The sequence below is a fragment of the Balaenoptera borealis genome (assembly GCF_965194805.1).
Source record: "Balaenoptera borealis genome assembly, chromosome: 8".
NCBI classification, from domain to species: domain Eukaryota; kingdom Metazoa; phylum Chordata; class Mammalia; order Artiodactyla; family Balaenopteridae; genus Balaenoptera; species Balaenoptera borealis.
The window spans coordinates 28,077,812-28,101,503 of NC_138865.1; the positions used below are offsets into that span (position 1 = coordinate 28,077,812).

At 48.5% G+C, this 23,692-nt stretch overlaps 1 protein-coding gene across 1 annotated transcript; it reads left to right on the top strand.

Moving 5' to 3' along the window:
- The first annotated feature begins 446 nt into the window (after positions 1 to 446).
- On the top strand, positions 447 to 12,446 carry LOC309633231 (putative serine protease 47). Its single transcript, XM_082401738.1, has 4 exons — positions 447 to 1,450; positions 2,891 to 3,168; positions 6,106 to 6,266; positions 11,967 to 12,446. The coding sequence occupies exons 1-4, from the start codon at positions 1,308 to 1,310 to the stop codon at positions 12,282 to 12,284; spliced, it is 900 nt and encodes a 299-aa protein (XP_082257864.1). The 5' UTR covers positions 447 to 1,307; the 3' UTR covers positions 12,285 to 12,446.
- The last annotated feature ends 11,246 nt before the right edge of the window (positions 12,447 to 23,692 follow it).

A 23,692-nucleotide genomic window follows, 5' to 3' on the forward strand; every position in this document is an offset into this window, starting at 1 on the left:
GGTCAGGGCAAGGTCAGGCAGGGCCAGGCTGGGGTCAGGCGGGAGTCAGCAACCCTGGCAATGGGCACGGAGGCGTGGATCGCCCAAGGCCGAGGCCAGCCTGTGGCCCTTCTCTGGCTGCTGCTGCTGCCCGTGGCCACCCTGGAGCTGCGAGGGTCCCCGGCCACGGCCACGGCCGCCCCCGGCTGGGCTCCAGGCGCGGGCGGAGCGGTGGAGGGCAGCGCTCCGACTCCGGAAGCGCAGCGGTTGGCCCCGGGAGCCACAGGTGCGTTGGGGCCTCTGTTGAGGGCTGAAACGGCCTAAACTGCAGGGCCTGAGGGGGCCGGCTGTGACCAGGGCCTGGGTGCCCTGAGTCACTGAATTTCATCTTTTCTCTGCCCTGGCCAGCAACCGGGCAGCCCAGAGACCCCCTCAACACAGGTGGGTCACCAACTCCCCACTGTGGAGCCTCTGGGTGGGAAGTGCCTCTGTGGGACTGTGGGACCTCTGTGGGACTGTGGAAGTGGGGACATAGCAGGGTCTGACCCTGAGGCTGGGTGGCTGGGTGGAGGAAAGCACCAGGACTGATGAACGAGTGGCCCTGAGTCCAGGGCCGCGGGTCTCATTCCCCTCCGTGAGGCCCTGGGAGCGCAGGCCCTAGACCAAGATGCCCGCTCTCAGGGGGCCTGGGCACACCCCCTGCCCTCCCAGGTGTGAGTCCTAGAGCCAGGGCTGTCTTCATTAGCCCACTCCCTCTTCTTTTAGAAATGTAGGATCCTGAGTCAGAGAGGGGGAATGACTTTCCCCAGCTCACACAGCACCACAGACTGCAAATCTCCCTCCCTAAGACACCGGGGTGACATGGAGGAGGCACAGGCCCTTAGAAGCCATGATCTTGAGCAAGTAATGTGGGCAACTTCTGAGACCTTTAGCTCTTTGATCTACAAGAGTAGGCATTGAGGTGTGCTAGTTGAGGGAAATAAGGTCTGTGACGTGCCCAGCCCTTGGCAGCCTCACTCGGGGATGTCCTTCTCCCTGCAGATGCTGCTGTGAGCTGCTGTGGCTACCTTAGGTCCCCCCTTGCCCCATCCCACCAGACCTCTGGGTCCTCATCCCCACAGGGCTTGCTCTGTCCAGTTCTCAGGGGCAGCCAGTGAAAGTAGAGTCCAGGTAGCGCTGTCATTTTGGCTAGGCCACTGGACGCTTGGCCTTGGTTTTCCCATCTATGAAGTGGACGGGGCCTTCCTGGTAGTGGCATTTGGGGTACTACTAGTGTCTCTATCGTAGGTGGCAGGGGAGTCTCCACAGTGTGCGGGAAGCCCAAGGTGATGGGGAAGATCTACGGTGGCCAGGACGTGGCGGCTGGCCAGTGGCCATGGCAGGCCAGCTTGCAGTACCAGGGCTCGCACGTCTGTGGAGCTGTCCTCATTAACTCTCACTGGGTCGTTTCCACTGCCCACTGCTTTCTGAAGTAAGTCCTCCTTCCAGGGTGCCAGCACAGGCACTGGCAGGCGGGGGGGACATGGGGGAAGAGGAGAAGAGGGGTGATGGGCACCCCACGTCAGCTCCTCTGGGCTTTTCTCTGGGGCAGTCTGTGGCCTTCAGGTGCATGTCATTCCTGCCTTTGGCCTGTGTACCCTCCACCTGGACTGGCCTCCTTGCTCACCTGCTCAGACCCGCCTCATGCTCTGCCATCCGCCCCTGTGCCTGTCCTTCAACACAGATGTGCCTCAGGAGAGTGGCAGCGTCCGTCCTGGCTGCCGTGCGGTGTGGACCCATCTCAGATCACAGCTTCCTCTGAACGTCCCCACATTTCCAGGTGTCAGATTTCTAGGCGGGGACCTGGGACCGCGTGTCTGGCCAGCAGCTGGGCAATTCTTCTTATTCCTCCTGCACAACTGTGTGCCCAGGAGGAGTCATGGCCGCCGGTGTGCGTTGTGGGGAGCCACGGTGCCAGGCTGCACAGGAGGGAATTGGGGCTCCCTGGGAGAGTGACATTGCTGCTCAGGGGTCTAATTCCCCTGGCCGTCCTGGGCCTGGCTCAGTGCCTGGGTCTGAACAGATGCGGAGGGGTCCCCAGGGAGTTGGGGCATCACAGCCCAGGTCTGGGAGCTGGAACTTTCGGAGCTTAGAGTCCTATTGGCGCCTACTCCATACGACGATCCATGCAAGCCCCTTTGTGACATCAGGGGTGGCAAGTCCCCACCTCACCCTGTCTCCATCCTGTCACAAGAGAAGGCCCAACATGGGTGAGAAGGGCAGATGCATGGGCTGGGGGTTCCGGACAAGGGCTATGCAGAGCGAGGGGCTTGCTGGAGGGGAAGGGTTTGGGCAAGGGGAGCATGAGGGGGTCTCCAGGTGGATGAGCCGTGCAAACAGTCAGGGAGGTGGGAAGTTTCAGCACCTGTGTGCAGGGAACAAGGCAAGACTCTGTTTCCTGCACTCATTTGCTCATTTATTTAACAAATCTTTTGTGAGTCCTTATAACTAAGTGGAGAAGCAGCCCTTGGGCAGGAAGGTGTTTAAAGAAAGGAGAGGTCAGGAAGAGTGTGGGGCCAGAAGGTGGACTGTAGGGAGTCTTGGGAAGGGTAAAGTTAGAGCTGGGATTGAGCCAGAACTCCTCCTGTGTACAATCAAAGACCTTCATTTGATATGCCACCAAGGATCTTTCCAGCACAAGGATTCAATGCTCCTCTGATTCTAGTGTGTGATGGAGAAGCCGTGTGTCTGAGGTTGTAAGTAGAATAGCAATTAGCCCCAAGAAAGAAGGACTCCTGAACGCTAGAAATGGGGAGATAAAAGCTGTCTAGCATCATGTGGGGTAGAGGCCTGTGGGCAGTTAGATGAGGATGCAGGGAAAGAGCTAGCCCACACGCAGAGACGACGGTGACAATGTGCCCTCTTCCTCCAGAAAATCTCACGCCCCGGAGAACTACCGGGTTCTGTTAGGAAGCACCCAGCTGCACCAGCACACCCAGCACACCCGAGAGATGTCACTGAGCCGGATTATCATGCACCCAGACTTTGAGAAGTTACATCCCTTCGGGAGTGACATAGCCATGTTGCAGCTGCTCTTTCCTGTGAATTTCACCTCCTACATCATCCCCGCCTGCCTCCCAGTCCCTGGCATGCAGCTACCCAGTAACTCATCCTGCTGGATAACTGGCTGGGGGATGCTCAACGAGGAAAGTGAGAGGGTGTAGGAGAGTCGGGTTGGGGGCAGATGAGGGTGGGGAGGAGGAAGGGGAGAAGGACAAAGGAGGGAAGAAGGGAGGTGTGGCTCCTCCTGAGGGGTCCCCAAGCAAAGAGGCACTGGACCCTGGCCCACTAAGCGTCATTTCTAGAGGAGTGGACCATTCTAGGTCTAGTTCTGAAAGTGTGTGACTGTAAAGCTTCAGTGTTCCCTAAGTGCAAAGGTTTACACTGAAAGTCTGGGAATCTTTGACTTTTGGAATCAAGATTCTGGGTTCTTGAAGTCTTTCTGGTTCTGGATTCCAAGGTTTTAATCAACCATGGATCTGAGATGACTTGATTCAACTCAAAGGTCATGCTTGGGGCCTGGTCCATTGCAGGCCACTGACAAACAAACACCCTGATTTCCCATTGCCACAAGAGGAGCTTGGGAAAAGTGGAAGGAAAACACACGTACGACTTCTGACCTCTGAGCCTGCCTGATGAAGTTAGAATGATTATGACTTGAGAGTGTTTCACTCTCTGAACCTCACTTTGCTCTTCTCCCAACGCAGCTCAGCTATCTACTTCGGAAGCTTGTTAGGTGCACTGCATAACGCAGGAAAAAAATTATGTTTTTTAAGATTGAAAGAGGAGAAATGTAGGCAAAGACTTATGAGCCAGAGTCTTTATTAAAGAAAGGAGTATTTATGGTTGGGGGAAATGCTTATGGTGCAACATTAAGGGGAAAAAGAATATATATTTTAATTATTTGTAGGGTCATAATTTGGTACCGTGTTTCTCAACAGAGGTGCTACAGGCATTTTGAACAGACCCTGTCTTCATTGCGTGGGATGTGCCAGCATCCCTGGCCCTTGCCTACTAGTATGTCATGAACACTCCCTAATCATAGGACAAACAACCAGGTTCCCAGCATTCTCACACCACATACACAACACATACACACCACACATACACCACACTTCTCACACACACACACACACACACACACACACACACACACACACTGTTCCTCCTTGAGGACAGAAACCCTGTCTTTCTTGTTTTAATATCCCAGCCTGTGGCCCGGGCAGGGCCAGGCACCTTGTAGGTACCCCACTGCTGCCACCCTGGTCCTATAGACCATAATTGCTTGCCTGTACCTCCAGACTGGTCTCTGAGATCCCACCCTGTGTGCTATACTTTAGTCTCCACATAGCTGTCTGAGTGTTTTCTTTAAAGCAGGAGTCATGCCAGTTCCCTGCTCATTACCCTCAGTGCCTTCTCATTTATACCTAGAAAAAAGTTGTAACTCCCTGCCTTGGCTCTCAGGCCCTGTGTAATGTTGGCCCCAATTCCTCTCTGCTCATCTCCTACTACATCCCTCACCCACACCATCCCAGCCAGCAGGCCTCCTTCCTGCTTGAAAACGCCAAGGCCATCGCCACCTCAGGGCCTTCACCTTGGCTGCCTCCCTGGCCTCACTTGCTCTCCCTGCTAACCTTGGCATGACTCACTTCTTTACATGTACAACTCAGCTGCTCCTCTGAGGAGTTTTACTTGATCATATGAGCTAAAACAGGCAACTTCTAATAGCATATGTCCCTGTTTTATTTCCTTTACACCACTTATTAGATCTAAAACAATTCTACTTATTTACTTCATTTACCCTGTTGATACAAAAAGCTCAGCTTCCCTGTACACCAGTGCTAAATAGAATCTTGGAGACAGAGTTTTGGGTGAAGTAGAAAAGGATAGCTTTATTACTTTGCCAGGCAAACGGGGACACAGTGGGCTCCTGCCTCGAAAAACTGTGTCTCTACTTGGAGAGGATAGTGAGAAGTTTCATAGTAATGGTTCAAAGAGGGCATGATCAGCTCTTGGACGTTCTGCTGATGAGGTGGGGGTGAGGTAAGTAAGAGTCAGCATCATCAACCTTCAGGTTCCAACTGGTCTGGGGTCTACATGCTTGTGGGCAGCACACCATTGTTAATCATTAACTTCTCCCACCTGGAGGGGGTTTCAGTATCTGCAAAACAGCTCAAAGATATTGTTTTGTATATCCATTGTTGGGGAGCCAGGACCTTGCCCCAAGGCTGCACTGTGTTTCTCTTGACTGTTTCTCACTGGTCTCGCATCCCCTCCCTTCCCTGATTAACAACTGCTTGAATCTGCCCGTTGGAACTCAGAGAAGGTCATGGAGGCTGAATGAAGTCTATTTCCTGTAATCAAAGAAATGGGGGACACAGAAAGCCTTTGTGCCCAGGAGCCCCTCAGGGCCCTGCTCGGTATCCCTGTCTCCCCCAACTAAGAATGTTCCTGTGTATCATTAGTGTCTAAAAGGTACTGAACACAAGGACAGAGGAATAAATGAGTGATTGGATGAGAGGGTGGATGGGTGAAGGGTAGGTGGGAGGATGAGTGGGTGGAAGGAAAGATGGATGGGTGGGTGAAAGGATGGTAGGCAGAGATAGTTGGAGTGAGTGGAGATGGATCAAAAGATGGGTAAATGGGCAAATGGATGGAAGCGTGAGTGGATGAATGGGACATGAGGAAAGAGGAAAGATAGGTAGATGGATAGAGGAATTGGTGGATGGATGGAAAGGTTAATGATAGACAAATGGAGAGCGGATGGGATGGTCTGTGAAAGGGTAGGTAGGTTGGTGAATGGTTGCTAAGCACCACTGAGTGGCATGTGTTGGTGGGATTTGCCTTTTTCCTTTGTAGAATAGGAGAGGTGTGGTCTATTGTTATGAGGGAGGTGGAGGGAATAGGATGAGTTTGGAAAAGTTTGAGAAAAGGGGGAGGGCTTACTAGGCATAGGTAGAAGACTGAAACAGTGCTGAAGGCTCAACTGTGCTGAGAAAAGTCCATGTTGAAGTGGTGAACAGTAAGGCAGAGTAGCCTGTAGCTAAGCCACAGCACCCTTCACTGATTTCCTCCTTATCCTCGCAGCGCCTCTGCTCGAACCCTTCCATCTCCAGGAGGGTAAGGTGGGCTTCATTGAGAACAAGTTTTGTAATATATTTTACGGACTTAGAAAAGGCAAGAACTTCTCCGTGCATGAGGACATGCTGTGTGCTGGGGACTTCTCGACAGGAAAGGCCATCTGCCAAGTGAGTAAGGTCATTTCTGTTCTTCCCTTGCCTGTTCTCAGGGCCTCAGTTTCCCTAGGGGAGGGGCTGTGTTGCCTCTACTGTCTTTGTGGAGACCCCTGGGACTTCCCATTTCCTCCCTCCACATGTCTTCCTGGGCTCAATTCCTTGGCAGTGTCCCCCAGGATAGCCCCTTCCTAAGCCCCTTGCACATAAGGGCATCTACTGGCAGCACCCTCAAACAGCATCTTTTTATGAGGCATACCTTAAAGTTTTTATTTAAGTATAACATACATACAAAAGAATCTATTCATGCTGTTTTCATAAGTTGGATGAACTTTCACATAGTTACGCAACAGATGACCAATACCCCAGAGGTCCCACTCACACCTCCTTCCTATCACCAACACCCAACAGAAACCGCCGTCTTCACTTTTGACAACTTAGATTAGATTCTGAATATTCCATAAATAGAATTTATTTCCAGTTGTCAATCTTTCGTGTCTTTATATTTGTGAGATTCATCCAAACTGTTAAATGTAGTTATAGTTTGTTGAGTCTTATTGCTCTACAGGACTCTATTGTGTGAATTGAATTCTATGATCAGTTCTACTCTTGATGGGTATTTTAGAGGTTTCCAAGTTTTTCATTTCATTTCACTTCCAAATATTTTATCTTCTATTTCACAGAAACCCTTGAGTAGAATTGTTGAATTAAAAGGTATGTGTATATTCAGCTTTGGCAGATATTTCCTAACAACATCTCCAAAGTGGTTGCACTTCATTCCAGCAGTGGATGCGAGTTTAATATTTATTTATTTTATTTATTTATTTTCCTTATTTTTTTTTTGCTGTGTCGTGTCTTAGTTGCACCACAAGGGATCTTTGCTGAGGCATGCGAGATCTTTCGTTATGGTGCGCGGTCTCCTCCGGTTTCTCTCTGGTTGTGGTTCTCAGGCTTCTCTCTAGTTGTCGTGTGTGGGTTTTCTCTCTCTAGCTGTTGTGCGTGGGGCTCCGGAGTGCATGGGCTCTGTAGTTGTGGCATGCAGGTTCTCTTGAGGCGCACGAGCTCATTAGTTGCGGCACGCTGGCTTAGTTGCCCCACGGCATTTGGAATCTTAGTTCCTCAACCAGGGATTGAACCTGCGTCCCCTGCATTGGAAGACAGATTTTTTACCACTGGATCACTAGGGAAGTCCTGGATGAGAGTTTATATCCTCGCCAACACTTTGCACTTTCCATCTTTTCTCATTTTGATAGCTTATGGTGGTTTGCATGTCCCTGATGACAAGTTAAATGTACTTTCATATGTTTATTGTCATTGGATATCTTCTCTAAAGTTTCCCTTCAAGATTTTCCCCCCTCTCACTTTTCTGTTGGGTTGTCTTCTTTTCCTTTAGGGGCTCTTTGTGTATTTTTACATATTACAGGTATGAGTCCACTGTTGGATATTTGAATTGTAAACATTTCTTTCCTCTCTCTGTAATGCCCAATTTTAGAGGTGGGCAAACAGGTCCGGAGAGGGAAAGTAGCTACCCTAAAATAAGGCAGCACAACCTGGTCCCCCGTATTCTGACCCCAAGCCTAACCTGACCTCCACCATATCCGCCTCAGGGCCCAGCCTCCCAAGCTGGCATCATGTGCGGAGCTCTTGCATAGATGGCATTGTGGAGTGGAGGGGAGAGCATTAGGGTTCTGGAGTTAGAGACACTGCTCTGCCCTGAAGGTCTTTTCACTTTCTGAGCCCATGTCCTCATTTATACTGTAGGATTCTGAGGCCTCCTTCATGGGATTGTCGAAAGGATGGTGTAGTGGGTTGGATAGTGTCCCCTACATTTGTAACCATCTGGAGTCTCAGAAAGTGACCTGATTTGGAAATAGGTCTTTGCAGATGTGATTAGCTAAGAATCTCGAGATGAAACCATTTTGAGTTTAGAGTGGGCTGAGGGATAGACAGAGAGGTACTTGATTTCAGACTTCTGGTTTCCAGAACTGTGAGAAGAGAAATTTCGGTTGTTTTTATAGTGACCCAGTTTGTGGTAATATGCTTTGGCACCCCAGGAAATGCACACAGGAGGGATGGGATGCGCCTGGTCCTTGAGAAGGCCTCATGGACAGCTGTTTTCACGGCAGCCCAGTGGAGCTGCTGAGCCAGAGGGAAGAAGCTCGGCCACCTGCCCTCCTGGTAGGAGGTAGACCCAGCTTTCTTGGTTCCCAGTGCACAACCCATGGCTGTCTGGCTTGGGCCGTTGTTCTCACAGAGTCAGCTGCACCTGCAGGTGAAATAAAAGGGCTGAGTCCTCCGAGTCCCCATCTGGCTGTCACCGTAGACCTCCCTTCCAGACTGCAGAGGTCATGGCCATGGAGTTCAGGGCCGGAGCCCTTTGCCTGCTTGCCTGCTGGACATCCATTCTGCCTCTTGACCCCACCCCCTCTCGTTTCTCCCCAGGCTGAGGACACCATTGAGCTGGACACCCAGGAGCCCCAGCACATGGCCCCTCCTGCCCCCCTTAGCCTTTCAGTCACCACAGCCTGTCTGAGAGGTTCCATCTAGATTCATCTTCTGTCACATGCCTGCTCTGGTCCCCAATCTCCAACCGGGGCTCTCTTCTCTCACTGAAGTGCCCTCCCCCAGCACAGGACACCCAGAAACAAGTCTGAGGAGAGACAGACCCCAGGAGCACTCAGTGCTCAGACTGTGGGGCAGGACAGACCTGGGTCCAGTCTTCAGTCTGTAATGTAGTGATTACGACCTTCGATAACCCATGAAATGGGGCTGCTAACGGCCTCCACTTAATAAGGTCCTTATAGAAGATTCAGTACTGTGCCTGGCATTCAGTAGGTGCTTAACACCTGCTGGCTTTCAATCTCCTGGCCTGGTCTGCCTCCCTCTATCTGGATTGTACCTGTTCTTCTGGGCCTGTCTTAGACCTGTCCTCTCACCCAAGGTAGAATTCATTGCTCTGGCCCTGCCCAACACACACACACACACACTGTTTGCTGCGTGTCTTCAGTAGTGCAAAGTGCAGCTCACTTTGCGTGGGATACATTAGTGTTGGGCCTTCCTCTGCCTTCTGAGAACTCCCCAGGGGCTAGGAGGCTATTGGAGCCCTTCCCATCTCCCTCGGACTGGCCCAGAATCCATCATAATATAGACAACCACATGGCTCTTCTGCACGAATCCCTGAGGCCTGGAGTGGACAGGGACCAGGCCTTCCCCTGGTCAATCAATCAAACAGCTTGGGGTGGGTACACTGTGGGGAGGGCCAAGGGCACCCCAGCTAGGGAGCACAGAGGGGAAGAGCCGAGGTGATGATGGCACATTCCCAATCTCCAAGAAGACCCCATGTATGACTTTCTTGGGTCTGTGGTGACAAATCACCTCAAAGTGGGTGGCTAAAACAACAGAACTTTATTCTCTTACATTTCTGGAGGTCAAAAGTCTAAAGTCAAGGTGTTGGCCAGGCTGGTTCCTTCTGGAGACTCTAGGGGAGAATGTTTTCTTGCTTTTGCTAGCTTTTTCGAGGCCGCCAGCATTCCTTGGCTCATGGCCCCTTCCTCTGTCCCCAAAGCACATTGCTCCTACCTCTGCTTCTGTCATCACATCTCCTCCTCTGACTCTGACCTCCTGCCTCCCTCTTTCCTCATGAGAATCTTTCTGATTACATTGGGTCCACCCAGATAATCCAGGATAGTCTTCCTATCTCAAGATGCTCAACTCCATCACAGCTGCAGAGTCCCTTTTGCCACGTAAGGTAACATAGCCAAAGGGTCCAGTGATGAGGATGGGCATCTTTGAGGGTTACTTTTGGCCAGCTACACCATGTACCCTTCTCTCTCCTTCAAGCCGCCACTTCCCCCACCCCCTCCTCAGCTGGAGATCTTCTCATTTCACTGAGAACGCCAAAGCAATCAATCAGCCTAGAGCCCATTCATCTTGCCAGCCCCACCCTAGCATCTTCCATCTCTCCTGAGCCTCATGGCCCATCCCAGCCAGTCTGTCCTGGAGCTCTGGGTGCCCAAAGGCTCTCCTGCTCCACGTCTTCTGTCTCCCTCTTTCCTGGCTCCTGTGTAAACGTGCAACAGCACTCTCCCGCCTGCAATTGCCCAGTTTCTCTGCCTTCCTTCCCCAAAAGACTCACAGCAGCACTGAATCTAACCCACTCCACCCAGGAGTGTCGCCAATGTGCCACCAGAGCCACATGACCAACATCCCCAAGAGCCTGTTCTTGCCAGAGCCACCTGTGGACCTGAGTCCTCCTCTCACTCAGCACTTCAGCAAGTCTCACTCCCATTTCCTGGGCACCAGGACTAGCCAGCTACTCTGCTGTGCACCTGGTCCCCTCCCCTCCCACCTCTAAATGCTGGAGACCCCAGGGCTCCGTGCTCAGCCTGCTGCTTCCCCTCTGCAGTTCCTCCCTGGTTGGTGAGAAAGGCTCAGATTTGAAAGGTCCTGTTGCCTCCTTCAACATATTGCCCCAAATCTGACTGTTTCTTACTGCCCTGGCCCCTCCCCATCAGTAATCTCTCACCTTCCCTCCTGTAGCTACCTCCCAACTGGTTCATTCTCCACACAGCACCAGAGTGATCCAGGTGCTAGACATAACCTAGACAGTTCTCCATGGGGGTCAATTCTAACGCCCCACCATAAGACCCTGTGACCCCATGTCCCATCTATCCCCCTTGCTCCACACACATCACTGCTCTTCCTCCCCCCCACCTGGCTCAACCCTCCTCTCCTTGTCTGCACTTACTGCTCCCCCTTCTCCTGCATCAGAAAGTTAGGTTGTTTCTTGCCTGGAGTCTCAGCACAGGAAAGCTTTGTGCCTCCACCCTATGAAGTGCCCTTCCCTTCCTGTCCTGTCCCTTCCATGACTTGTTTCCACATGTCACATCTGACAATGGCAGGCTAATTGGCTTATTTACAAAAGCACCGCAAAAGAGGAGGCTTGTCATTTCACCGCTGTGCCCAAAGGCGGAGGCTGCCCTGGATGCTGGATGTGCGTGTTGGACCGGTGAGTGGAGGAGCAGCAGGCGTGGCTACGGCCCCCGCTCCCCCACCCCCACCCCCAAGGATGGGACCTTCGCTTTGGCTGATGAGTGAGGGGATTTCCAAGCAGATTGTCCTGCCCTGACAGCATTTTAGGACTCCAGCAGCTTTCTGGGGACCCCCATCTTCTCCCCGAGCAAAACAGGCTGCCTCCACCACGCCTGGGTATGGGCATTTTCTGAAAATGTTCAACCAAGAAGTTGAGAGAAAAATTAAAGGCCTAACTAAATGAATGAAAAAGGAGGAGGACCCACGTGGGCACATGCTGCTGCAGTTCAGGGTATTGCAAGAGCTGGGGACTGACGCAGCTTTAGCTGGCCAGGCTTTCCTCACAGAGCAGCTCTCTTGGGCCCTATGGTGCAGCTGCCCCTTCTCGGCCTTGGATAGTGCCCGTCCCGGACCACCAGGACCTCGCTGGGCACAGAGGCCCACATGTTGATAGGTTTAGATCAGTGATGGTCCCGAGGGTCAATCAGGAACGTCCTGTAGCGCGATTCCTCTGCCTGCCCGCATGGCCTAACAGGGCTGCTCGGCAGTGGGACGCTGGTGTTGGGACTTTCACAGAGGTGCACCTGAGTGAGCCTGGATGGCAGAGACTCATAAGCCCACCTTGCTACCTGGTCTTCTCAGACCTGGCTCAGTCACCCACATGAACTCCCATCTCTTTCCTAGGGCGATTCCGGGGGGCCCCTCGTCTGTGACTTCGCCAGTGCCTGGGTTCTGATGGGGCTGTCCAGCTGGGGCTTTGACTGCCGTCATCCCATTTACCCCAGCATCTTCACCAACGTCACCTACTTCACCGACTGGATCGTCGAGATCCAGAGACTCACACCTCTCCCTGAGCCCACATCCGCTCCCCCTCAGGCCCTGTTTCCATACCAGACTCTGCAGGCTGCGGGCTCGCCTGGGCCTGGCACAGCCTTTGTGCCTCCACAGAGCTGGCCCCTGCTGTTGTTCATGCTTGGGGCCGTATGGAAAGCCCTGCAGTGATCCCCCAAGCCCCTCTGCTCTTGCTCTCTGCCTCAGGGCCCAGTCTCCTCGCTGAAACCTTCTGCCTCTCCCCTCCCACAGCCCCATCACCTTTCAGTGGTCCCTTCTTCGCTTTCCTGTCCAACTGCTGCCACCCCACAAACCAAGCATGAAAAAAACAAATACAAACTAATGAAAGAGTCATCTTGCTCCTGTCTTGGGGCCCTATTGCCCGCCGTGATCCTCAGCACTCACCCTTTCCCTTGAGGTCTGTTGTCTGACTCCGTGGACAAGGAAACAGGACTGGGCAGGGAGACTATCCCAGGAGGAAAGCAGGAGTGAGGACACTGAAGGAGTCCAGCTGGGGAGAGAGAAAGGTGTCTTCACTTGCAGACACCACTCCTGCCATGGGGGTGCACAGGCCTTCAGAGGAAAGATATGTCAGCTCCAGCTGCCATAACAAATACCACAGGCAATGTGGCTTAAACAACAGGAATTTATCACCTCACAGTTCTGGAGCCCAGAAGTCTAAAGTCTCTCTCCTTGGCTGATAGATGGCCATCTTCTCCCTGTGTCCTCACATTGTCTTCCCTCTGTGTGTTTCTGTGTCCAAATTCTCCCTTCCTATAACGGCACCAATCATATTGGATTAGGGGCTACCCTAACGACCTCATGTTAACTCAATTATCTCTTTAAAAGCTCTACTCCAAATAAAGTCACATTCTGGGGACTTCTCTGGAGATCCGGGGTTTAAGACTCCACGTTTCTATTGCGTTGGGCACGGGTTCCATCCCTGGTAGGGGAACTAAGATCCCACATGCCGCATGGTGCAACCAAAAAAAAAAATGTCACATTCTGAGGTACTGGGGTTAGGACTTCAACATATGTATTTGGGGGGGGGGGTGCATAATTCAGCCTTTAATAGGAAGTAAGACATTTTGCCAGGTGTCTGTAGTACAAGGGAGTAAGGATCTTTCCCAAAGTAAAGAACCGTCACTCGTGGGATATGGAGGAACAAGGACCAGCTCCCCACGGAGGTAGAGGGAAGTTCCCAGAGTGCGGGACAATTGAGTTGGACTGGAGTACATGACCCAGGCCTTGAGGATGGGGCTTCCAGCCTGCAGCATAGAGGGCTGTTGAATGTGGCGGGTCTAGCAGAGTGAGTGGGAAAGAGAGAGAGGAGGCCCGAAGCCAGGCTGTGAGCTGAGGTGCAGGCTGGCAGTCCTCAGACCTCTGCTCCTAGAGTCGACTTCCAGCACCCTCCTCACCCACCCCCATGCTCCCGCTCTCCACAGTCCGAAGGGGCCCAACTCACTGCCCCCCAAGCCCACATGACACTGCTCTCTTCTGTGTAGGAGCCCAGGCCAGCCTGGCCCAAGATGTCCACAGACCTCCAGCAGTTGGAGCCTGGTGTCTCCTTTCTGCTTAGCTGACTCAGGACTTAGTGGCCTGGCAATAAGCCTTGAAGCAATGCTCTAGTCATCCTTCCTACCAATATGCCTGACACAGAGTCCTTGTGCAGCCATCGGGATCCCAGGAGGCCTCGCAATGCACCCGCCCCAGCCTTCCTAACCCATGGTAATGTGGTAAATTTCCCATTTAGCTCATATCCAATATGGACTAGATGCCATTCAAAGGGTTCAGTGCAAGTTCTTTCCAATCCTGGCATTGCCCAAATATCCTGAACCCTCACTGGCAGGTGAGCACAGATGGACTCGTATGCACATGAACACTGGGATGCCACTGGCTGGAGCCAGGACCCTGCACAGGAACTCCCTTCCCAAGATGATCTTGGGAGGCCTCAAGAAAGTGTCTTCCCAGCGTCCACACCTGTCTAGGCATTGCCGCACTCCCTGCCTCTGGCCATCCCTCTGGCTGGAGCTCTACCACTGAGGTACCACCACACCTAGCAGGAGAGCCTTTGGACACCCAGAGCTCCAGGACAGACTGGCTGGGATGGGCCATGAGGCTCAGGAGAGATGGAAGATGCTAGGGTGGGGCTGGCAAGATGAATGGGCTCTAGGCTGATTGATTGCTTTGGCGTTCTCAGTGAAATGAGAAGATCTCCAGCTGAGGAGGGGGTGGGGGAAGTGGCGGCTTGAAGGAGAGAGAAGGGTACATGGTGTAGCTGGCCAAAAGTAACCCTCAAAGATGCCCATCCTCATCACTGGACCCTTTGGCTATGTTACCTTACGTGGCAAAAGGGACTCTGCAGCTGTGATGGAGTTGAGCATCTTGAAATAGGAAGACTATCCTGGATTATCTGGGTGGACCCAATGTAATCAGAAAGATTCTCATGAGGAAAGAGGGAGGCAGGAGGTCAGAGTCAGAGGAGGAGGTGTGATGACAGAAGCAGAGGTAGGAGCAATGTGCTTTGGGGACAGAGGAAGGGGCCATGAGCCAAGGAATGCTGGTGGCCTCGAAAAAGCTAGCAAAAGCAAGAAAACATTCTCCCCTAGAGTCTCCAGAAGGAACCAGCCTGGCCAACACCTTGACTTTAGACTTTTGACCTCCAGAAATGTAAGAGAATAAAGTTCTGTTGTTTTAGCCACCCACTTTGAGGTGATTTGTCACCGCAGACCCAAGAAAGTCATACACGGGGTCTTCTTGGAGATTGGGAATGTGCCATCATCACCTCAGCTCTTCCCCTCTGTGCTCCCTAGCTGGGGTGCCCTTGGCCCTCCCCACAGTGTACCCACACCAAGCTGTTCAAGGCCAGGGGAAGGCCTGGTCCCTGTCCACTCCAGGCCTCAGGGATTCGTGCAGATGAGCCATGTGGTTGTCTATATTATGATGGATTCTGGGCCAGTCCGAGGGAGATGGGAAGGGCTCCAATAGCCTCCTAGCCCCTGGGGAGTTCTCAGAAGGCAGAGGAAGGCCCAACACTAATGTATCCCATGCAAAGTGAGCTGCACTTTGCACTACTGAAGACACGCAGCAAACAGTGTGTGTGTGTGTGTGTGTGTGTGTGTGTGTGTGTGTTGGGCAGGGCCAGAGCAATGAATTCTACCTTGGGTGAGAGGACAGGTCTAAGACAGGCCCAGAAGAACAGGTACAATCCAGATAGAGGGAGGCAGACCAGGCCAGGAGATTGAAAGTCAGCAGGTGTTAAGCACCTACTGAATGCCAGGCACAGTACTGAATCTTCTATAAGGACCTTATTAAGTGGAGGCCGTTAGCAACCCCATTTCACAGGTTATCTAAGGTCATAATCACTACATTACAGACTGAAGACTGGACCCAGGTCTGTCCTGCCCCACAGTCTGAGCACTGAGTGCTCCTGGGGTCTGTCTCTCCTCAGACTTGTTTCTGGGTGTCCTGTGCTGGGGGAGGGCACTTCAGTGAGAGAAGAGAGCCCCGGTTGGAGGTTGGGGACCAGAGCAGGCATGTGACAGAAGATGAATCTAGATGGAACCTCTCAGACAGGCTGTGGTGACTGAAAGGCTGAGGGGGGCAGCAGGGGCCATGTGCTGGGGCTCCTGGGTGTCCAGCTCAATGGTGTCCTCAGCCTGGGGAGAAACGAGAGGGGGTGGGGTCAAGAGGCAGAATGGATGTCCAGCAGGCAAGCAGGCAAAGGGCTCCGGCCCTGAACTCCATGGCCATGACCTCTGCAGGCTGGAAGGGAGGTCTACGGTGACAGCCAGATGGGGACTCGGAGGACTCAGCCCTTTTATTTCACCTGCAGGTGCAGCTGACTCTGTGAGAACAACGGCCCAAGCCAGACAGCCATGGGTTGTGCACTGGGAACCAAGAAAGCTGGGTCTACCTCCTACCAGGAGGGCAGGTGGCCGAGCTTCTTCCCTCTGGCTCAGCAGCTCCACTGGGCTGCCGTGAAAACAGCTGTCCGTGAGGCCTTCTCCAGGACCAGGCGCATCCCATCCCTCCTGTGTGCATTTCCTGGGGTGCCAAAGCATATTACCACAAACTGGGTCACTATAAAAACAACCGAAATTTCTCTTCTCACAGTTCTGGAAACCAGAAGTCTGAAATCAAGTACCTCTCTGTCTATCCCTCAGCCCACTCTAAACTCAAAATGGTTTCATCTCGAGATTCTTAGCTAATCACATCTGCAAAGACCTATTTCCAAATCAGGTCACTTTCTGAGACTCCAGATGGTTACAAATGTAGGGGACACTATCCAACCCACTACACCATCCTTTCGACAATCCCGTGAAGGAGGCCTCAGAATCCTACAGTATAAATGAGGACATGGGCTCAGAAAGTGAAAAGACCTTCAGGGCAGAGCAGTGTCTCTAACTCCAGAACCCTAATGCTCTCCCCTCCACTCACAACGGCCCTAGGGATAGACTACAAGCCACTTCTCGGCACCCTCAGTCTTCAGGGAAGGTAGAGAAAATGAACAATACTTTAAAGAAAACTTTAGTGGCATTTCCCTGGTGGTCCAGTGGTTGAGACTCCTTGCTCCCAATGCAGCAGGCCTGGGTTCAATCCCTGGTTGGGGAACTAGATCCCGCATGCCACATCTAAGAGATTCCCGCATGCCGCAAAACTAAAGATCCTGCATGCCACAGCAAAGATCCCATAGGCAGCAACTAAGACCCAGCACAGCCAAATAAATAAAGAAACAAATAAGTAAATAAATAAATATTTTTTAAAAAATAAAGAAAACCTTAGCAAAGGTCTGCCAAGAAACTCATGAACCCTGGACCAACTTGCTTCCTATTGTACTCTTCAGGGTCTGTGTAGCCCCCAGGAGTGGTCTGAGGCTTAGCCCATTTGAAATGACCTATGGGAGGCCTTTTCTTACTACTGATGTTCTATCAGACGAGGAAGTGAACCTGACCCTGAGATATATTATTAATCTAGAACAAGTTCAGAAGGCAATCCAGGATTATGCTCACAAGGCACTGTCAGCTCCCACTAAAGATACAGAGGAAGGAGCAGTTCCTTCACAAATAAACCCTGGGGACTAAGTTCTTCTGAAAACATGGAAAGGGGGGTGCCCCAAAGACCAACAATTGCCAAGATGAAAGGGTCCTTATAAAGTAATTTTAGCCACCCCTACTGCTGTCAAACTTCAAGGGATATATATCTAGTTGCGTATATTTGTCCAGACTAAAGTTTTACCTCCAGAAACCCCACAGGTCACAACCGAAGAACAATACACCTCTGAGTCAGTGGAAAATCTGAGATACCTATTCAAAAGATAGGCACCATCAACAGGTAAGTAAAATGATGTAGTGGGTTGGACTCCTATTTGAAGCCTTAACAAGACTTGGAACCTCTGTTTTTTCCTTGGCTGATGCAGTTCTTGACAATTGTCTGGCTTTTGTCTTGCAGAACAAGATGGAGCTTGTGTGATAACTAATACTTCCTGCTGCACTTGGTTAACTAATACTTCCTGTTACACATGGACCAATGTGACAGGACAGGTAACAGTTAATATTAAGGAAATATACACCCAGGCAGAGTGGCTTCACAATTTCAACAGGGGCGATATTGCCTCCACTGTCTGGTCAACAGTTAAAAAAGAAGAAGAAGAAAGAAAGAAGCCCTCCCAAAGTTAACCTGGTTCCTTCCCTTTCCAGACCCTTTAGTGGCTATTGTTGTTCTTTCTAGCCCTTGTCTGTTTAACTTTTTGGTTAAGTTTGTGTCTTCTAGGCTCTAACAGTTTGAAGGAAGACTCATGAGGGCTCAAGGAATTCAGCCCATTCCAGTGGAGAGTGGCCCAGCTCCCTACAGGTCCTTGGAACAGTCAGCAAAGGATTTCTATACCTCTAGGGTAGGCTAGGGTCTGCAGACCCTGTCCAGCAGGAAGACGTTTCAAAAGAAGAGACCTTTGGCCCCTCACCCCTTAAGAATAAGGGTGTAGAGTCTCTCAGAGGGAAATGAGACAGGCTGGGACCTGGGACCCTTTGCAGCAGTGCTGCAGTGTTTGCATCTGGACAAACATTTCCTCAAGCCAAGAAATACAAAGAAACGATAAGGACTAAAAATAACTGCGTGCATGCTCAGTTGGGACAAATTATGGACAAAAAATACAAAAAGACCAAAAAAGCCCAAATGCCACTTCTGAAGAGCCAGGAGAAAAAACAGGGGGTTGGGAGCAAAAACAGGGTACTGTGCATGCCCCCTGCACACAACATCACAAAGGGGTGGGCAAACCACCTAAGCCACCCCTCTGGCCCAACCCCTGGACACACCCTTACCCTCACCCCCATATAAGGAACCAGCTCGCCCCCCCCTCAGGGAGCAGGTTAACAAGGGAAACTGTTGTTTGTTCTGGCTTCCCCCTTGCTGCAGCAGGGGCTCCAATAAAGCCTTGCTTGAATTTCTTGTCTGGCCTCTTATCATTTTCTATTGATTAAGGAGGGCAAGAACCCTGGTCGGTAACACTTTCACTTCTCTACTTCTTTCTTTTCCACTATATACATTTTTTTATTGTGCCCTACTAATTCCTTTGTTGATTTTGTAGCTGTATTTTCAGTTACTTACATAGTGGTTGCTGTATTAGTTGGGGTTCTCCAGAGAAACCGAACCAATAGGAATCAGGAGAGAGGGAGAGAAGAGGGAGAGAGAGAAATTGATTTTTATTATGAGGGGTTGACTCACATGATTATGGAGATGGAGAAGTCCCATGATCTGCCATCTGCAAGCTGGAGACCCAGGAAAACCGGTGGTATAATTTCAGCCTGAGTCTGAAGGTCTAAGAACCAGGGGAGGCAATGGTGTAAATCCCAGTCTAGGGGCAGAAGAAGACCAATGTCCCAACTCAACCAGGCAAATAAGAAAGAAAAAAAGGCAAATTCTTCCTTCTTCTGCCTTTTGTTCCATTCAGGCCCTCAACAGGTTGGATGATGCTCACCCACCCTGGGGAGGGCAGTCTACTGAGTCCACCGATTCAAATGCTGATTTCATCCAGAAACACCCTCACAGACACACCCAGAAATAATGTTTAATCTGGGCACCCTGTAGTGCAGTAAAATTGACACAAAGATTAACCATCATAGTTGCTATAATCATTACACTGTGCATCTTAATTTACCCGAATCTACTTTAGATTATTAAGTTTGGTAATAGAGAAACTCATCCAATATAGTTCCATTAACTTTCCCTCCTTTGTGCTGTTATTGTCATTTTTATTACATCTCTATGATATATCATCAATACAATATTTTAATTTAAACTTTATACATTCTTTAACCTTTTTAATTCACTTAGTAAAGGATAGGGAAATATATTTATGCAGTCTTTTACAGTTACCCTTATATTTACCATTTCCTTGCTCTTTATTTCCCCCTGTAAATTTGATTTAACATCCTATATCCTTTTCTTTCATATGGAAAGACTTTCTTTAGTATTTCTTATAAGGCAAGATTGCCAGCCATGAGTTATCTCAGTCTTTGTTAATCTGAAAATACCCTTATTTCAACTTCATTTTGAAGGATAGTTTGACTGGGTATGGAATTCTTGGTTGACAGATTTTTCCTTTTAGCACTTTGAGTATTTTATCTCACTGTCCTCCATTTTTTTTTTTTTTCTAATGAGAAGCCAGCTATTAATTGGAATGTTGTTCCTTTATGTAAGATAAGTCTTTTTTCTCCTGCTGCTTTCAAGATTCTCTCTTGGTCTTTATCTTTGATTTGATATGTCCAGATACAGATTTCTTTGATCCTACTTGGTGTATGTTGGGTCTCTTGAATTTTAGATTAATTTTTTTAACATCTTTATTGGAGTATAATTGCTTTACAATGTTTTGTTAGTTTCTGCTATATAAAAAATTGAATCAGCTATATGTATACATATATCCCCATATCCCCTCCCTCTTGTGCCTCCTTCTCACTCTCCCTATCTCACCCCTCTAGGTGGTCACAAAGCACCTAGCTGATCTCCCTGTGCTATGCAGCTGCTTCCCACTAGCTATCTATTTTACGTTTGGTAGTGTATATATGTCCGTGCTACTCTCTCACTTCATCCCAGCGTACCCTTCCCACCCCGTGTCCTCAAGTCCATTCTCTATGTCTGTGTCATTATTCCTGTCCTGCTCGTAAGTTCATCAGAACCATTTTTTTTTTTGGATTCCATATATATGTGTTAGCATACAATGTTTGTTTTTCTCTTTCTGACTTACTTCACTCTGTATGACAGACTCTAAGTCCATTCACCTCTCAGAAATAACTCAATTTCATTTCTTTTTTATAGCTGAGTGATATTCCATTGTGTATATGTGCCACATCTTCTTTATGCATTCACCTGTCGATGGACAATTAGGTTGCTTCCATGTCCTGGCTATTGTAAATAGTGCTACAGTGAACATTGTGGTACATGTCTCTTTTTGAATTACAGTTTTCTTAGGGTATGTGCCCAGTAGTGGGATTGCTGGGTCATGTGGTAGTTTCTATTTTTAGTTTTTTAAGGAATCTCCATACTGTTCTCCATAGTGGCTGTATCAATTTACATTCCCACCAACAGTGCAAGAGGGTTCCCTTTTCTCCACACCCTCTCCAGCATTTATTGTTTGTAGATTTTTTGATGATGGCCATTCTGACCAGTGTGAGGTGATGCCTCATTGTGGTTTTATTATATTATTATTTTTCATCAAATTTGAAAAAATTTTGGCTATTGTTTCTTAAAATTTTTTTTACCCATTTCTTCCTCTGCTTTCCTTCTGGGATTCCCATTATGCATATATTAATATGTCTGATGACTTTCTGAGAGTCTGTTCATTTTTCTTCATTTATTTCTGTTTCCATTTTTCAGATTGGATAATTCCTATTAATCTATCTTCAAGTTCATTTATTCTTCCTTCTGTCATCTTGAATCTTCTGTTGAAATTAGTGAATTTTAAAATTTTCATTTTTGAAACCTTCAACTACAGACTTTCTACTTGGTTCTTTTTTAAAATAATTGCTATCCTTTTATTAATATTTTCTATTCAGTGGGTCATTACCATCATACTTTTCTTAAATTCTTTAAACATGGTTCCCTTCTCTTTTTTTTTAGACATATTTATAATAGATGTTTTCAAGTTTTCGTCTGCTAAGTCCAATATCTAGAGCCCATGCAGTTTCTATTTTATGGGTTTCAATTTCTTGTCTCCTAATGTTTTTTGTTGAAAATTAAGCATTTTAGAAAAAATATTACAGCAATTCTGTATTCTGATATGCCTCCTCCTACCTCTCAGATTTGTGGCTGTTTCTTCTTTTCAAAAATATACCTAAATTAATTATATGATATCTGTCTCCCTGCTGATGTCTCTGTTCAGATTTTTAATTTTTAAAATTCTTATTTTTAGGTAACCCTGTCTTTTTAGGGGTTAACCCTGTGTCAGCATAGCTTAGCAGTCAATTGAAAACGTTTACACTAAAAAACTTTCCATCAGTAAGGTTTCCATCCTTTCCCAATGTATCTGTATGTGGGTTGCAGAATGTATTCAGAATTCAAGTTTGCTAGCTTTTGCTAGTCTTTCTAGCTTTTATTTTCTATTGGACACCACCCTGTCTCCCCCATGCCTGCACATAAACTTACATTCAGCCAGGAATGTGTAGATAGCTAAGGTTGTCTCCAATTTTTTCCCAGCATGTATGCAGCCTTACACATGTGTTCACACATCCAGACCACCAAGGACATGTGGGAGTTTATTATGGCCCACTCTAGTGGTCTCATTGTGGGGATTTTTCTGTTAAATTTTTGGTTAGTCTGCCAGTCTGCTGTTAACCTCAACTAACATCATGACTTCATACTACCTGCAATGTTGCCATTCCTCATTGGTTTCCACCAAAATTGCTTTCTGACAATGACCAAAGGTATTGGGTATCTAGAGTTCTGTTCCAAATCAAGTCAGACCTCTTCAGCAGTAAACTTCTGATTTTCACAGCTTGCCCCACCCTGGCAGAACTACTGTTGCTCATGGAACCAGGGAAGGGGGTGGTGGTAAGAACTGACACAGGCAATAATGCCACAGACTCCCACTGTTATTGCTCAAGGTTTACTAGGGTTTTTTTTGTTATTTTTGTTTTTACTTCAATAAGCACTTCTCAATTTACTGACACCATAGTCAGTTTTTAGAGTCCTGGAATTGTTGCTTTTGATAATTTTGTCCAGTTTTATCATTGCTTTTCAGGAAGAGGATTTAATAAGCTCCTCATGCCATTATTCTAGAAATATCACCAATATTTCTTTCCAATAAACAGAACAAAAAACTATCAAGAGTGAATATGTTTAAATACCCAAATACAGTGCTTTTTACTTCCTGGAATAATTAAAGTCTTCTGTACGCAATTCCAATTAATTTCCATCCTTTAAATATAACTTGTGTGGGCATGATCTGGCCAGTTTACGTCAGCCAACACAAAAAGAAAGCACTGCAACCATAACCAATTATTTGTCTGAATAAGTTCATTGAAAGTAAGATGCTCTGGGGAGGACACCATCTGATCACTACAGCACAGTCCTATTTTAGTGCACCACACTCCTTGTTCTAGCACTCTTTTACCCTTTCAGTATTTAACTCTCTTTTTCTTACATAACAACATATATATATATGTTTAAATTAATGGTGTGGTTTTGTCTCCTGATTATATTCTGAATGACATAAGATGAGAGAAAGGTAAGTGTATGGGAGGAAATTTATTTCTAGTTACCACGGGCATGTCTGTTGACACATGGAGCTGACTGGAATCAAGTTGGAAAGAAAGTTAAATTGAGTAAGATTTTTGTCAGAGTCATATTATTAAAAGAGGTCATCAACCTGTGCTAAAAAAAAAAAAAGCATTTATTTTGAGACATAAAACAATCCTTGTGCCCCAACCACCTATGTGCAGGAAACTGGCTGAGAAATCTCATTACTCCAAGAAGCATAAGGATATATTACCTGATGCCTTTTTAAGAAGTGGCCAAAGATAATGGATATCATCAAAAAGTCTATAAATAATAAATGCTAGAGAGGATGGGGAGAAAAGGGAATTGTACACTGTAGATGGGAATGTAAATTGGTGCAGCCACTATAGAAAAGAGTATGGAGTTTCCTTAAAAACTAAAAATAGAACTACAAACGATCCAGCAATTCAACTCCTAGGTATATATCCAGAAAAAATGAAAATTCTAATTCAAAAAGACACATGCACCCCAATATTCATAGCAGCACTATTTACAATAACCAAGACATAGAAGCAACTCAAGTGCCCACCAACAAAAGATTGGAGATTTTTGAGAAGATGGCGGAAGAGTAAGATGCGGAGATCACCTTCCTCCCCACAGATACATCAGAAATACATCCACACGTGGAACTGCTCCTATAGAACACCCACTGAACACTGGCAGAAGACCTCAGACCTCCCCAGAGGCAAGAAACTCCCCACGTACCTGGGTAGGGCAAAAGAAAAAAGAAAAAACAGAGACAAAAGAATAGGGACGGGACCTGCACCAGTGGGAGGGAGCTGTGAAGGAGGAAAGGTTTCCACACACTA

Excerpts from the sequence above, each read along its gene's own strand:
- LOC309633231 (XM_082401738.1), top strand. The coding sequence starts at position 1,308 with ATGGGGAAGATCTACGGTGGCCAGGACGTGGCGGCTGGCCAGTGGCCA. Across the intron at positions 1,451-2,890 it reads ACTGCCCACTGCTTTCTGAA|AAAATCTCACGCCCCGGAGA; the intron begins GTAAGTCCTCCT and ends CTCTTCCTCCAG. Across the intron at positions 3,169-6,105 it reads GGGGATGCTCAACGAGGAAA|CGCCTCTGCTCGAACCCTTC; the intron begins GTGAGAGGGTGT and ends TTATCCTCGCAG.